At 46.8% G+C, this 16,396-nt stretch overlaps 1 protein-coding gene across 2 annotated transcripts in view; it reads left to right on the top strand.

The window, feature by feature from the left end:
• The first annotated feature begins 386 nt into the window (after nucleotides 1-386).
• Nucleotides 387-16,396, top strand: part of nr1d2b (nuclear receptor subfamily 1, group D, member 2b) — a 29,525-nt gene continuing 13,515 nt past the window's right edge. Inside the window, exons 1-3 of one of the 2 annotated variants that reach the window (XM_078239016.1) lie at nucleotides 387-672; nucleotides 15,462-15,734; nucleotides 15,887-15,975. In XM_078239016.1, coding sequence (XP_078095142.1) covers nucleotides 654-672; nucleotides 15,462-15,734; nucleotides 15,887-15,975 — 381 coding nt within the window. In that variant the 5' untranslated portion in view covers nucleotides 387-653. The remainder of the gene's footprint in view (nucleotides 673-15,461; nucleotides 15,735-15,886; nucleotides 15,976-16,396) is intronic. The other variant, XM_078239025.1, reaches the window with a different exon arrangement.

Raw genomic sequence — 16,396 nt, forward strand, 5'->3', positions numbered from 1 at the left:
GCTGGTGGCTATTATTTTCCAGCTGCCTTGGATTGATCCCTACATCTATGATGTAAAATGTAGCAGCAGGGAAAAATAGCTTTGGTGAGCTTTTGAATTGGCAGCTCTGCCTGACCCAACATTTGTGAGGGTGGTACCAGGAAGTGTTGAGATATAAGAGAGAGAGGGACAATTCAAAAATCAGTGAGGACTTCGATTGGACTGTCAGCAGATTATTTAGGTGGGTTTAAAAAGCTTCCTGGGTCCCCCTGAGTTCCTTGTTTTTGTTTGAAAGGAGCCTGCAGCCTGGCTGAGTATGGACTTGTTTTGGAAAGTGTGTCACTGGGGCAAAGGGAGAGACAAGCAGAGGGGGCGGGGCTAATACAGAGCGGGTCACGTGGGAAACTGTAGCAGCAAAGCAGTGAGACACTGAGTCATTGCTACATGAGTCCGGATTGAAGTACCAGCCGGAAAGGCACTGCACCTCACTCAGTGTGAATATAATACACTGAGAGAAGATTCAGAAAGTCACCCACAGCGACACATATGGGGATTGAGAAACGGGGAGACATCGCGACCGAAAAGTGGGGGCTCGGGAACAAATCTTTTGTTTCGAAGGGAACCTGTTAGTAAGATTACTCGCGGAAAGCGGAAGGTTTCCAGTTGCTGATGCGATGGATGGCAACGGTGCAGGTAAGATATTTATTTTTCTGCATTGTGTTTTCCCTCGCCTCCCCACCGCGGACGCGGTTCCAATAAACCCAAAACACAGTTATTTTTTAAAAAAATGGATGAAGCGGGTGTTTCGGTTTGCTCCGTTCAGAATCTAAATTCGAAAAATTGCTAAAATAAAGAGGTGCTGGATCGTCAGTTGGGAGAAGTTGTTACTGGAGGGTTTTTTTGCGGGCGAGTAGCTGGAATTCACCGCGGGGCTGGACATTGAGGGGCGTTAAGAAATGTTTATTTTTTGAGCCTGTGGGATATTTTATTTCATTTCAGCCGTTTGCAAAATACTAATTTCAAAAATGCTTTTTAATAAAAAAAGGGTGCTGGATCATCAGTTGAAGAGGAGTCACTGGAGGTTTTTGCAAATAGCTCGGATTCACTGCATGTGGAAATTGGGAGAGGTTTAAGAATATTTATTTTTGACTCGGTAAGATTTGGTTTCATTTTGGAAGCCGTTTGCAAAATAAGTCAGTTTTTTAAATGCTATCCCCATCCCCCCCCCCCCCAGAAGGTGAGTGTTGGCCCCTTCCGGGCTGCTCCAGTCCTGCAGCTGCTCACATGGACCTGCTCTGCTGCCCCACGTGCGCCTTGTGTTTACGCTGCCCGAGCGCGGCCCGACATTGGCTGAGCGCGGCCCGCCTGACGTCACAATCACAATGGAACATCCTCCCGGAGCTCGCGGCGGCCGCACGTGACCCGGAGCAGCCCCGTGTTTGTGTGACCCAGATTCTGCCGCGAGGCTGCAGCCTCCCCGGAGCACGTGTCCCTCCCTCCTGCCGAATGGCAACAAGCGCCGCCTGGGAAAGGAAACAAATGTAGCAAAGAGTGTAGCAAACAGACCGTGCCCCGCAAACCAGCAGGGGACAGACCCTGTACCACCACCACCACCAGCAGGGAACAAACCCTGCCCCGTAAACAGATCCTGCCCCGCAAACCAGCAGGGGACAGGCCCCCTGCCCCGCAAACCAGCAGGGGACAGGCCCCCTGCCCCGCAAACCAGCAGGGGACAGGCCCCCTGCCCCGCAAACCAGCAGGGGACAGGCCCCCGGCCCCGCAAACCAGCAGGGGACAGGCCCCCTGCCCCGCAAACCAGCAGGGGACAGGCCCCCTGCCCCGCATACCAGCAGGGGACAGGCCCCCTGCCCCGCAAACCAGCAGGGGACAGGCCCCCTGCCCCGCAAACCAGCAGGGGACAGGCCCCCTGCCCCGCAAACCAGCAGGGGACAGGCCCCCTGCCCCGCAAACCAGCAGGGGACAGGCCCCCTGCCCCGCAAACCAGCAGGGGACAGGCCCCCTGCCCCGCAAACCAGCAGGGGACAGGCCCCCTGCCCCGCAAACCAGCAGGGGACAGGCCTCCTGCCCCGCAAACCAGCAGGGGACAGGCCCCCTGCCCCGCAAACCAGCAGGGGACAGGCCCCCTGCCCCGCAAACCAGCAGGGGACAGGCCCCCTGCCCCGCAAACCAGCAGGGGACAGGCCCCCTGCCCCGCATACCAGCAGGGGACAGGCCCCCTGCCCCGCAAACCAGCAGGGGACAGGCCCCCTGCCCCGCAAACCAGCAGGGGACAGGCCCCCTGCCCCGCAAACCAGCAGGGGACAGGCCCCCTGCCCCGCAAACCAGCAGGGGACAGGCCCCCTGCCCCGCAAACCAGCAGGGGACAGGCCCCCTGCCCCGCAAACCAGCAGGGGACAGGCCCCCTGCCCCGCATACCAGCAGGGGACAGGCCCCCTGCCCCGCAAACCAGCAGGGGACAGGCCCCCTGCCCCGCAAACCAGCAGGGGACAGGCCCCCTGCCCCGCAAACCAGCAGGGGACAGGCCCCCTGCCCCGCAAACCAGCAGGGGACAGGCCCCCTGCCCCGCAAACCAGCAGGGGACAGGCACCCTGTACCACCACCACCAGCAGGGGACAGGCACCCTGTACCACCACCACCAGCAGGGGACAGGCACCCTGTACCACCACCACCAGCAGGGGACAGGCACCCTGTACCACCACCACCAGCAGGGGACAGGCACCCTGTACCACCACCACCAGCAGGGGACAGGCACCCTGTACCACCACCACCAGCAGGGGACAGGCACCCTGTACCACCACCACCAGCAGGGGACAGGCACCTTGTACCACCACCACCAGCAGGGGACAGGCACCCTGTACCACCACCACCAGCAGGGGACAGGCACCCTGTACCACCACCACCAGCAGGGGACAGGCACCCTGTACCACCACCACCAGCAGGGGACAGGCACCCTGTACCACCACCACCAGCAGGGGACAGGCACCCTGTACCACCACCACCAGCAGGGGACAGGCACCCTGTACCACCACCACCAGCAGGGGACAGGCACCCTGTACCACCACCACCAGCAGGGGACAGGCACCCTGTACCACCACCACCAGCAGGGGACAGGCACCCTGTACCACCACCACCAGCAGGGGACAGGCACCCTGTACCACCACCACCAGCAGGGGACAGGCACCCTGTACCACCACCACCAGCAGGGGACAGACCCTGCCCCGTAAACAGATCCTGCCCCGCAAACCAGCAGGGGACAGACCCTGTACCACCACCACCAGCAGGGAACAGACCCTGCCCGGAAACCAGCAGGGAACAGACCCTGTACCACCACCACCAGCAGGGAACAGACCCTGCCCCGTAAACAGATCCTGCCCCGCAAACCAGCAGGGGACAGACCCTGCCCTGTAAACAGACCCTGCCCCGCAAACCAGCAGGGGACAGACCCTGTACCACCACCACCAGCAGGAAACAGACCCTGCCCCGCAAACCAGCAGGGGACAGACCCTGCCCCGCAAACAGACCCTGCCCGCCAACCAGCAGGGGACAGATCCTGCCCCGTAAACAGATCCTGCCTGCCAACCAGCAGGGGACAGACCCTGCCCCATAAACAGACCCTGCCCCGCAAACCAGCAGGGGACAGACCCTGCCCCGCAAACCAGCAGGGGACAGACCCTGCCCCGCAAACAGACCCTGCCCGCAAACCAGCAGGGGACAGACTCTGCCCCGCAAACAAGCAGGGGACAGGTCCTGCCCCGTAAACAGATCCTGCCCCGCAAACCAGCAGGGGGCAGACCCTGCCCCATAAACAGACCCTGCCCCGCAAACCAGCAGGGGACAGGCCCTGCCCCGCAAACAGACCCTGCCCCGCAAACCAGCAGGGGACAGGCCCTGCCACGCAAACCAGAAGGGGACAGGCCCTGCCACGCAAACCAGAAGGGGACAGACCCTGCCCCGCAAACAGATCCTCTACCACAACCAGCAGAGAACAAACTCTGTCCCATAACCAGCAGAGGAGAGGGAGAGAGTTTGGAGTGAAGGAAACTTATTCTAATTTATTTAAAAATAAGGTGCAAGCCATTTTATTTCAGGATTGAAAGGTGGGCTGTGTGAGGGGGGGTGGGGCTGAGGTTTCTGTCAGCTCAACAGGGCCTCGCACCTCGTCGGAGACAGACCCTTCCTCCACTCTGACAACGTTAAACAATGGGGTGGCATGGTGGCACAGTGGTTAGCACTGCTGCCTCTCAGACCTGGGTGAGATGTTTGTCGGTGCAGGCTTGATGGGCCATATGGCAGCCTTCTGCACTGTAGATTTTGTGAATATAAAGCAGAGAACAAACCCTGTCCCGCAACCAGCAGAGAACACCAGCTATCAGTTGTCAAAGAGATTGGTTGATAACCTCACGTACACATGCGCCTTAAATAAAGTAGGCACTTTAAAATCAACAATGTTGACTCGTATGCCATCAAACTTAGATTTGAAACAAACTTTAGAAACATTTTGGCCCAATTCTACTCCCTAGTTTATGGGATTCATTGCTGTGGTTTTCTGCATAGTCTTATTGAAGCTGATCTCCTTCAGCATATATTTCTTATTCATTCACGGGATGTGGGCATTGCAGGTGAAGCTGGCATTTATTGCCCTTTAGAAGGTAGTGAGTGGGGAGCCGTTGTGCTGCAGAGCTTTTGCTGTGTAGCAAACAAACAGTTAGTGGATGCATTTTCATATTGTTTAGGTTAGTAAGCCATCCGCAGAGTAGGTAAAGTGCTGAGGTAATCAAGTGCTGAATGACCATTGCAATATGGAATAGTACTGACTTGTAATCAAACTCCAATGGTTGTAGAAGTTTTTGTCTGTTTAAATCCTTTTACATCCCACTTAGCTGAATGATTTATAGAACTGCACCGTGGACAATTTTATGAATTGGACAGTGGATAATTTTTGAAATGAGAATTATAAAACAAAATCCATTGCTGTGACGTTTCAAGTTATATTGTACTTTTAAATGAAAGACTAAAATTATTTTCCATAGTTGATCAGAACACAGTTTAAAATAAACTTTCAAGAAGATATTATTTTGGCAGATCTAACCATGTACATGTTGGCTGTGATCAATTTTGACAACCTTAGTGGATGAAAAATTATAATGACCTAGATTTTGTGATAGTCATGATAGCAAAACAGCCAGTGTTTGCTGTCATTACGACTTTGAAGCTGATGACGACTTCTGGTAGTATCCAGAGGTTTCTGTCAGTGGTTCCCTTCTCTTCAGGGTGCAGGAGCCCTCATAGATGGAAGATTTTAGAAATCACTTGATTTGACATGAACTTCCATTTTATGCCTCAACCTGGCTAAACACCCCAAAACGTTACACCTTGTTAATGAGTATCACAGAATCCTTACAGTGCAGAAGGAGACCATTCAGTCCAACGAGTTTGTACAGACTCTCCAGTAGAGCAACCCACCCAGACTCTAACCTCATAGCCCCACATATTTACCCTGCTAATCCCCCTAATCTAGAGAGGGGAGAATGTGCAAACTCTACACAAATGGTCACCCTAGGCCGGAATTGAACCTGGGTCCCTGCGCCATGAGGCAGCAATGCTAACCACTGTGCCAACTAGTATAACTGGCTTATTAAGTTATAATTACTTTTGGACAACCTCTCTGGTCCTTTAAAATAAACTAATTTTATATTTGTGGAATATCAAATTCTTCCATTATTAAAAAAAAGTTCCATAAATTTTTAATATACTTTTAAAGCTTGTTTCTTCCTTTAATCTCGTGTATGCTCCAGAGAGATATTTCACTCTGTGAGATGATTAAGAAATGAAGGACAGTCTGTGCATTTTCTTCCTAGTTAGGAGTCTGTGAGAATTCTACAGTGTGATTGCCAGGGTTACTAACTTTACTTGGTGACATTACGTACTGAGTGCCTGTAGATCCCCTTACCTTGGCACCAGAGTCAAATTAAGATTGGCTAGAGATAAATTCATGCCATAGAGTGCTAGATCTTTATGGGCATCTTTCATTTGCTGCTGTTAGTTAGCTCTCAGGGCTTGATTTTTCTAACACATTCCATGCCCGTCCTGCACATTATACTCCCTGTGAACATGAGGTCATCCAAAACTCGTACCCTTGTCTTAACTCACAACCAGCTCTGTTCACCCATCACTTCGTACTCATTGACCTGATCTGGTTCCCCCAGTAAACGATGTCTCAGTTTTTAACTTCTCATCCTTGTTTTCCAATTCCTTGGTAGCCTGGTCCCCTCCCTATCTCCATATTCCCATCAGTCCTCCAATTTACCTACAGTCCTCTAATTTAGGCCACTGGGGCATCCCTAATTTTAATTGCATTACAATTGGTTGTTGTACCTTCAGCTGCCTTGGCCTTCAGTTCAGGAATTCCCTTCATTAACCCCTCCGACTCTCTACTTTGCTTTTTTCCTTTAGAACATTCCTTAAACCTCCCTATTTAACCAATCTTTTGGTCTTCAGCCTTAATATCTCCTCATGTGGTTAAATGCTATAGATTGTTTTATAATGCTTTGGGATGTTTTATTACTTTCAAGATGCTGCATAAATTAAAGTTGTTGCTGGAGATCTGGGGTCACAAGTAGACCAGATAAGGATTCACTTAAAGACCCATCTGGTAGTTTTTGTGATCGCCATTACTGACACTAGCCCTTTATTGCAGATTTATTTAATTAACTGAATTTAAATTCATCTATCATGGTGGGATATAAACTCGTGTCTGCCGTTATTATTCTGGAATACTAGTCCAGCAACATAACCATTACCCACTGTGCTCCAATTATGTAACTGCCTAGTAATTTTTGTGAGGGTAATAATTCAGTTATTTTCTGCCTTGTATTATTTTCTGCTTGGAGATGGCTTACTTACCCCAACACTGCTGGGTGACTCGTGAGTTAGCTTTGAGGGGATCCACAGCTATGACAATGCATCACGTTTCATAATGTTTCAAGCCAGATCAGCCTCTATTCTGTGAGTCACTTTCCACCCTTGTCCCGCCTTTCTGCCCAGTCCTCTTTCCTCTTCCCGGCCTTCCTCTTGTTTTCTGAACTTTCTCCCTGAAATCTTCAATCTCCTCCTCATCCTGCTGCTCTGCAGTAATGTCTATTTATGTTCTAATGCTTTACGTCAGCGAGTTCCCAAAACTTAATGCAGAACCAACTTTCAGTTTGTGTTACACTGGAGATTCCTCCCTTCTAGCCCAAGCAGAGCGAATCTTGCAGCCTCCTTTAAAACCTCACAAACTCGGCCTCTTCAGAATGAGAACTTCCTCCTGCATCCTCCGGTGAACAATAGAGTCAGCCTTTTCTCTGCTTCAGTTGCACTACTATCTACCTCTAAGTCCTGCCTTCTGCCCTTCGGGTGGCTGCACACCACAGCAAACCAACTGTTGTCTGCGATATTCACTGATTCATAGGGAAGTCTGTGGCCTGATCTCAAAAACAGCTTCCTCTTCCCCATGGTAACGTGAAACTAAGTAACCTTATACCCAGGTAGAAAGGCTAATTAAGAACATAGGAAGAGGAGTTGGCCATTTAGCCCATCGAGCCTGTTCTGCCATTCATGAGATCATGACTGATCTGTGGCTAAACTCCATATTTGAAATCCCTTAATACTTTTTTTAAAAAAATCATAGAATCCCTACAGTGCAGAAAGAGGCCATTCGGCCCATCGAGTCTGCACCGACCACAATCCCACCCAGGCCCTATCCCCACATATTTACCCGCTAATCCCTCTAACCTACGCATCCCGGGACACTAAGGGGCAATTTAGCATGGCCAATTAACCTAACCCGCACATCTTTGGACTGTGGGAGGAAACCGGAGCACCCGGAGGAAACCCACGCAGACACAGGAAGAATGTGCAAACTCCACACAGACAGTGACCCAAGCCGGGAATACCTTTACTTAACAAAAATTTATCTATCTCAGATTTAAAGATTGCAACTGACCTAGCATCAACTGCCATATGTGGAAGAGAGTTCCAAACCTCTACCACCCAATGTGTATAGAAGTGCTTCTTAACATCTCTCCTGAACAATCTGACCCTAATTTTCAGATTATGACCCCCAGTTCTGGAATCTCCAACCAGTGGAAATAGTTTATCTATTTTTCTACCCTGTCATTTCCTGTTAGTGTCTTGAAGCTGAATATCAGATTACCCATTGCTGTCTAAATTCTAGAGAAAATGGGTCTAATTTGGGAAATCTCTTATAATTAAACTCCTGGAGTCCATGTATCATTCTTGTAAACTGTGCTGCCCTCCCTCCAAGGCCAGCATACCCTTTCTGAGGTTTTTGATTTGATTTATTGTCACATGTATTAGTATACAGTGGAAAGTATTGTTTCTTGTGCGCTATACAGACAAAGCATACCGTATATAGGGAAGGAAAGGAGAGTGGAGAATGTAGTGTTACAGTCATAGCTAGGGTGTCGAGAAAGATCAACTTAATGCAAGGTAGGTCCATTTAAAAGTCTGATGGCAGCAGGGAAGAAGCTGTTTTTGAGTCGGTTGGTATGTGATCTCAGACTTTTGTATCTTTTTCCCGATGGAAGAAGGTGGAAGAGAGAATGTCCGGGGTGCGCGGGATCCTTGATTATGCTGGCTGCTTTTCTGAGGCAGTAGTTCCCAGATCTGCTTGCAGTACTCCAAGTGGGGTCTAACTAGGGTTTTGTATTTGATCCTCTCTCCCTTTCATCTTAGAAGTAAATTAACTATTTACAGCATAGCTGTTTACAACCCAATATTACTAACATATTTCTGGGGCTTTGTCTACTCCGAGACTGCTATCATTGTCTCCAAGTGTAAAGCAATCTAAGCCTCCTTTCAATCAAGTCACCCAGGCAGACTGCAGAATGGGTCACAAGACCCATTTCATTTACCCTAAATTTAAGGATACATTCCCAAAGTATTATGTTATGAAACTCATAATTATAACAAACCATGGGTGAACTTACTGGGATACTTCTGCTGTTTTTGAAATTGTGGAAATGAGGGGGAAATAAAGACAGGCACATAGAACATAGAAAGCCACAGCACAAACAGGCCCTTCGGCCCACAAGTTGCGCTGATCATATCCCTACCTCTAGGCCTATCTATAGCCCTCAATCCCATTAAATCCCATGTACTCATCCAGAAGTCTCTTAAAAGACCCCAACGAGTTTGCCTCCACCACCACCGACGTCAGCCGATTCCACTCACCCACCACCCTCTGAGTGAAAAACTTACCCCTGACATCTCCTCTGTACCTACCCCCCAGCACCTTAAACCTGTGTCCTCTCGTAGCAACCATTTCAGCCCTTGGAAATAGCCTCTGAGAGTCTACCCTATCCAGACCTCTCAACATCTTGTAAACCTCTATCAGGTCACCTCTCATCCTTCGTCTCTCCAGGGAGAAGAGACCAAGCTCCCTCAACCTATCCTCATAAGGCATGCCCCCCAATCCAGGCAACATCCTTGTAAATCTCCTCTGCACCCTTTCAATGGCTTCAACATCTTTCCTGTAATGAGGTGACCAGAACTGCGCGCAGTACTCCAAGTGGGGTCTAACCAGGGTCCTATAAAGCTGCAGCATTATCTCCCGACTCCTAAACTCAATCCCTCGATTAATGAAGGCTAGTACGCCGTACGCCTTCTTGACCGCATCCTCCACCTGCGAGGCCGATTTAAGAGTCCTATGGACCCGGACCCCAAGGTCCTTCTGATCCTCTACACTGCTAAGAATGGTACCCTTCATATTATACTGCTGCTTCATCCCATTGGATCTGCCAAAATGGATCACTACACACTTATCCGGGTTGAAGTCCATCTGCCACTTCTCCGCCCAGTCTTGCATTCTATCTATGTCTCGCTGCAACTTCTGACATCCCTCCAAACTATCCACAACACCACCTACCTTGGTGTCGTCAGCAAACTTACCAACCCATCCCTCCACTTCCTCATCCAGGTCATTTATGAAAATGACAAACAGCAAGGGTCCCAGAACAGATCCCTGGGGCACTCCACTGGTCACTGACCTCCATGCAGAGAAAGACCCCTCCACAGCCACTCTCTGCCTTCTGCAGGCAAGCCAGTTCTGGATCCACAAGGCAACAGCCCCTTGGATCCCATGCCCTCTCACTTTCTCAAGAAGTCTTGCATGGGGGACCTTATCGAACGCCTTGCTGAAGTCCATATAGACCACATCCACCGCTCTTCCTTCGTCAATGTGTTTGGTCACATTTTCAAAGAACTCAACCAGGCTCGTAAGGCACGACCTGCCCTTGACAAAGCCGTGCTGACTACTTTTGATCATACTAAACTTCTCTAGATGATCATAAATCCTGTCTCTCAGGATCCTCTCCATCAACTTACCAACCACTGAGGTTAGACTCACATGTTCAAGGTGTGTGACGTTTCTGGCCAAACAAGGAAGGAGGCTTTGATGCTCCTGGGAAATGAAGTGTGATAAATGGAGCAAGTATCAGGAGCTGTGGAAAAGGACAAGGAACAATCTGGAATAAAAAAAACTTAATTGGAGAAGTGCCAATTTTAGTGGCTTGTGAGCAGATCTGGCCCAGGTAAATTGAAAATTTTCAGGTAAAGATTGGTGTGAGTGAAGTGGGTTCTGGTTAGTGGGGTACTGGCACCAGTACTAGGAAAGTGGGATCTGTAACGTTGGGACAGTCTACACCTGGATTGGTGTTCTTGCGAGCTGCATGAATAGGGAAGTAAGAGAGGGTTTTAAACTAACTAATGGGGCAAGGATCAGATGTGGGAAGATGTATAAATAAAAGAGTGGCAAAAGAGGAAGGTATTATTACATGAAATGAAAAATAGACAGGAAGGGATAAGGATTTAATAGTAAATCAACAGATGAGACCGAGGTAATAAAAAGATAAAGCTAAAAGCTCTGTATTGGAAATGCATGTAGCATTTGAAACAAAACAGATGCACGTAGAAATAAATAAGTACAATTTGATAGCCATTACAGAGATGTGGCTTCAGGAGGCCATGGCCTGGGACCTGAATATTAAAGGGTAGAGGATATTTAGGAAGGATAGGAAGTGATGAAAAGATGAGAGATGGCTCTTTTAGTTAATGATGGTATTAGCATCAGTGGGACCTAAGGTGCGACCTAAGTTGAGGAAACCAGGGTGTGGAAATGGTTTGGGTAGAGTTGATAAATGGTAATGGCAAGAAGTCATTTGTGGGAGGTTGCATAGGTACCACATGGTAGGATGGAGAATAAAGGAAGAAATAATTGAAGCTTACCAGAAAAGCATGGCGATAATCATGGGTGATTTTAGTTTACGTTTAAACTGGAAAAGATAGCCGAGATGAGAGGTTCAGGGAATGTTTCCAGGATAGTTTCTTAGAACAGCATGTTCTGGAGCCAACCAGAGAGCAGGCTGTACTAGACCTGGTATTCTGTAATAAAAGTGGAAGAATTAAGGATCTCATGGTGAAGGTACCCCTAGATAGCAGAAACCATACTATGGTTGATTGAATTTTATACTCAGTTTGAGGAAGAGAGAAGTGATTCTGAAACTATGGGGGAGATTCTCCCAGCCCGCTGCACTGCTTGAGCAATACAGCAGTCCGGGAGACATCAGCGACGGCCGTTTTGCAGGCTTCCCGCTAGGCCTCATGGCCTCCGTGCGTCTCCCAGGCAAAGATTTCTGATGTCGTCAGCTCCATGCCGGAAATCAGCGCGGAGCTGATAATCAGAAGGAAATGTCATGTGGTAATTGACATTTCTATATGATTAGTGGGCTTGGATGGAATTCTCCAGGCCTGCTAGCATGCAGCCCCCCACCGCTCCCCCCCACCCCCCTTGCTGGGAGACGCTGCGACAACGGATGAATGAACACCGCTCGACAATCACCAGGCAAGAGTGTTCTCTTCCTGTTGGGGAACGCTTCAGCGGACACGGGCATTCGACCTCTGATCTTCCAGCGATCTGGAGGCTGTGGTTGGCCACTGTGCATGTGCCGACTCAGCTCGGGACAGATCGGCGCGCGCGCAGTGGCCCACTCAGCACTATGCTGCTGGCCTCTCGGACAGGAATAGGCCCCGCCCTCTGCTTTCCAAAGTGAATCACACTTGGGCACTCTGCATCACAGAGATTCATTCTAGAAATTGCGCTTAAAAAAAAAAACAGCGGGATTTACTCCCATTTTCCCTCATATTGGGAACTTGGAATTTTTTGGGGAGAATTCCGGCCTATGTTTTTAAACTTAAATAAGGGCAGTTATGACGGTGTGAAAGTTGAGCTGTCGAAAGTGAACCAGCAAATTAGGTCCAGGGATAGGTCAAAAGGGATGCAGTGGCAAACATTAAAGGGGATATTTCAGAATGCTCAGAGTAGGCATTTTCCAATGAGTAAGAAAAAGTTCAAGGAACAGACATCCTTGGTTAAAGATGGTATTAAACTTAAAGAAAAAGCAGATAATCATGTAACGACAGGTGACAGGTCAGAAGATTGGATAGAATTGTAGGGAACAGCAAAGGATAATTAAAAGATTAATAAGGAGGGAAAGGTTAGAGTATGAAAGAAAACTTGCCTTAAATATAAAAATAGATAGTAAGATTTTTAAATAAATATTTAAAGAAGGAGAAGAGTTAACAAAGTGAGCATTAGTTCCATAGAAAATGTGTCTGAAGAATTGATAATGGAAAACAAGGCAGATGAATTGAACAGGTATTTTTCATCAGAGAATATAAGCAACAACCCAGAAGCAGCAGGAAATGGAAGGGAGGAACTCAGGAAATTTACAGTCTCCGGAGAAGTGGTACTGAGTAAATTGTTGGGAGTTATTGTTTAGCAAGTGCCTGGGTTCTGATGGACTTCAGAGGTTTTAAAAGAGAGATCTGGGTGCCTTGGTGCATGAATCGCAGACATAACATTTCTATTAGCTTATCTAATTACTTGTTATCATTTATTGCAAAGGGGAATTGAATACTAAAGTAGAGAGGTTATGCTTCATTTGTGCTGGTGCACTAGTGAGGCCGCGTTTAGAGTATTGTGTAAACCTTATTGGTCACTTTATTTAAAGATGGATGTAAACGCATTGTGAGCAGTTCAGAGAATGTTTACCAGACTAACACCAGGATTGTGGAGGCTTGTCTTATGAGGAAAGGTTGGACAGGCTCGGCTGGTATCTGCTGGAGTTTAGGCGAGAGTAAGAGGTGCCTTGATTGAAACGTACAGGGTCGATGTGAAGAAGGTGGAACCTCTTGTGGGCAATCTAGAACTAGGGGACACTGTTTAATAAACAGATGAGGTGAAATGTTTTCTTTCAGAGGGTATTGAGTCTTTGAAACTCTCTTCCTGTAAAGGTAGTGGAAGCAGAGTTTTTGAATATTTTAAAGGCAGGGGTGGATAGATTCTTGGTAAGCAATGTTATATCCTTAAACCATTATACACAATTGGGATGAGTTACATGCGCAAACTACAATGGTAATCTCTCTCTGCCATTTCCGTGAACTGATATGAATTCTCCTAGTGCACTATTTTCTGTAGTAATGTGATTGTATTTTTTAAATTTCATGAATAGGCAGAATGCAGATTTGAGATTACTATCAGATTCAGCCATGATCTTATTAAATGGTAGAGCAGGCTCGAGGGGCTGAATGGCCTATTGCTGCTTCATGTTTGTATGTAAATTGGAACCAAAGATTGGCAGGCAAAAATGCAATTGAGCAATTGACTGCTTTTCAATCGGAGTTGGTTTAGGTACAATCATATTGCGTTCCCATAAAAAGAGTCAGGAAGGCAACCAAAATCACAACATCCTGGATGCTGATACAGGGCGGGATTTTCCGGCTGTGTCCGTGGAACATGGACCACCTTTGTGTGGTCCGTGTCCCACCCACTACAATTCCTGTGGTGGGCGGGACAGGGAAATTCCACCCAGAGAGTAAGATGTTGCAGCAAAAGGGAATATATGACAGATGCCAGGTTGATAATACAAGTGAGAAGAAGGTTGAGTTAAGTTCTGAGGGAGAAATGAGAAAAGGAGAGTATAATAATAGAGTAGCAGCTAACATAAAGGGCATCCAAAAATCTTGTGTTGGCAGATAAATAGTGAATGGGTAATATGAGGAAGTGTGGATCCAACTAAGCATCAAAAACAGTATATGGTGAAAGAGGGCAGGGCCGAAGTACCTGATGAGTACCTTACACCATCTTAGAAAGTACTGTCAAAGTCACAGGAAAAGGAGGTAGTTGAGATACTGAGTGTATAAGAAATGATAAAGAGGGTGTACTCAAAAGGCTGGTTTTACTTAAAGCAGGTAAGTCACCAGGTTAGGATGGGATGTATTTTAGGTTGATGAGGGAAGAAAGGGTGGGAATTGCAGTGGTGCTGGCCATAAACTTGCAATCTCCTTGTATACTGGAGTTTTATATGTTCAAAAGGAGATGTAAAGATCAACCCAGGCTACTACAGACTAGTCAGTTTAACTTTAGAAATGGGAAACATTTAGAAATGATAATTCTGGACAAAATTAACGTCACTGGGACAAGTGGATTAATTAAGGTAAGGCAGCATAGATCTGTTAACAGCAGATTGTTTAGCTAACCCATTTGAGTTTTCTGTGGAAGTAACAGAGAGAGTTGATGGTGGGATTATGGTTGATCTGGATTATATGGACTTTCAAAAACATTTTGATAAAATACCACAATATGTGACACCACAATTGGAGTATTGTGTCCAATTCTGGGCACCACACTTTGGACAGATGTGACGGCCTTAGACTTGCTAGAATGGTGCTAGAGACAAGGATGTGGATAGACTGGAGTGGTTGTGGATGTTCTCCTTGGAGCAGTGAGGTTTGAGAGGAGATTTGATAGAGGTGTTCAAGATCATGTGGAATCTAGCAAGAGGAGATAGAGAAAAACCAAAACTGTTCCCTTTGCAGGAAAGTCTAGATCTAGACGACACAAATTAAGGTGATTGACAAAAGAACCAACGATGACATAAAGTACAATTTTTTTTTTACTTGGCCAGTGATCTGTAATGTACTGCTTGAATGAGTGGTGGTGGCAGATTTAACTACGTCTTTCGCAAGGGAATTGGATTACCTGAAGGGGAAATAAACGTAGGACCCTGGGAAAGGATTGGGGCAGTGAGTAAGACTAACTGGATTGTTCTTGCAGAGAGCCAGCATTAGCTTCAAGGGCCGAATGGCATTCTTACATGATTAAGTATTCTACGATTCCAAGGAAAAAGAGATTCCCCTCTGGTCTTGCAGTTCCTCGCACAACATTTCAGATCTGGGTAGACCAAATTGATTAAATGAAACAGAAGAGAAATAAAACGTGGGAAACATTCACAACACCCCTTTGAAAAAAGAAAGTTTGAACAAAGTGTGAAGGACTTCTGATCTGTCCATTTAACTTTTATAATTATCCTCCATTTCATTTTTTGTTTGTTTTAATGCAGGTGGTGTCATTACATATATAAGTTCATCAAGTTCCAGCTGTAGTCCTGTCTCTTATCACAGTGACAGTTCGGAGAACAGTTTCCAGCCAATCTCGTCTCCTGTTCCATCATCACCTAACAGCTTTGTATCCGATAACCACATCCCCAATGACATGCTTGCGGATAGCTGTGCATTGAAACTAGGAGGCTCCAGCAACATCCAGATTGCATGTTCAGCTAAAGGGGATGGACCAAACACAAGCCCATTGAGCAAAAGTACCAGTGGCATTACTAGTGAGTTGATAACGTCCTTATAATAACATGATCACAGAATTATTGAATTATGCTGTTTTGACATCACAAAATCAATGGAGAAATATGAGTATTACTTTGTAACTAATAAGATGCTTCTGTTGTTATCCTTTTGGATCCTTGTTTTCTTTTAGAAATTAATGGGATGATTCTTCTGTGTAAAGTCTGTGGAGATGTGGCATCCGGATTCCATTATGGTGTGCATGCATGTGAAGGTTGCAAGGTAAGGCACAGTTTCTCTGTGAATTGATATAAATAATGAGATGTGGTATTTCTTAAGAAATAGAAACTCATAAAATATTCCAAGCAATACTTATATACTTATTGGACCACTATTTGAATCAATGGAATTGATTAAAGTACTAATCTAAAAATTTTCCAGCATGTTGATTTGATTAATTATTGTCACATATATTAACATACAGTGAAAAATATTGTTTCTTGTGTGCTATACAGACACAGCATACCTTCATAGAGAAGGAAACGAAAGAGTGCAGAATGTAGTGTTACAATCGTAGCTAGGGTGTAGAGAAAGATCAACTTAATGCAAGGGAAGTCCATTCAAAAGTCTGACAGCAGCAGGGAAGAAGCTGTTCTTGAGTTGGTTGGTACGTGACTTCAGACTTTTGTATCTTTTTCTCGAT

This window comes from Mustelus asterias, chromosome 2, assembly GCF_964213995.1.
Source record: "Mustelus asterias chromosome 2, sMusAst1.hap1.1, whole genome shotgun sequence".
NCBI lineage: Eukaryota > Metazoa > Chordata > Chondrichthyes > Carcharhiniformes > Triakidae > Mustelus > Mustelus asterias.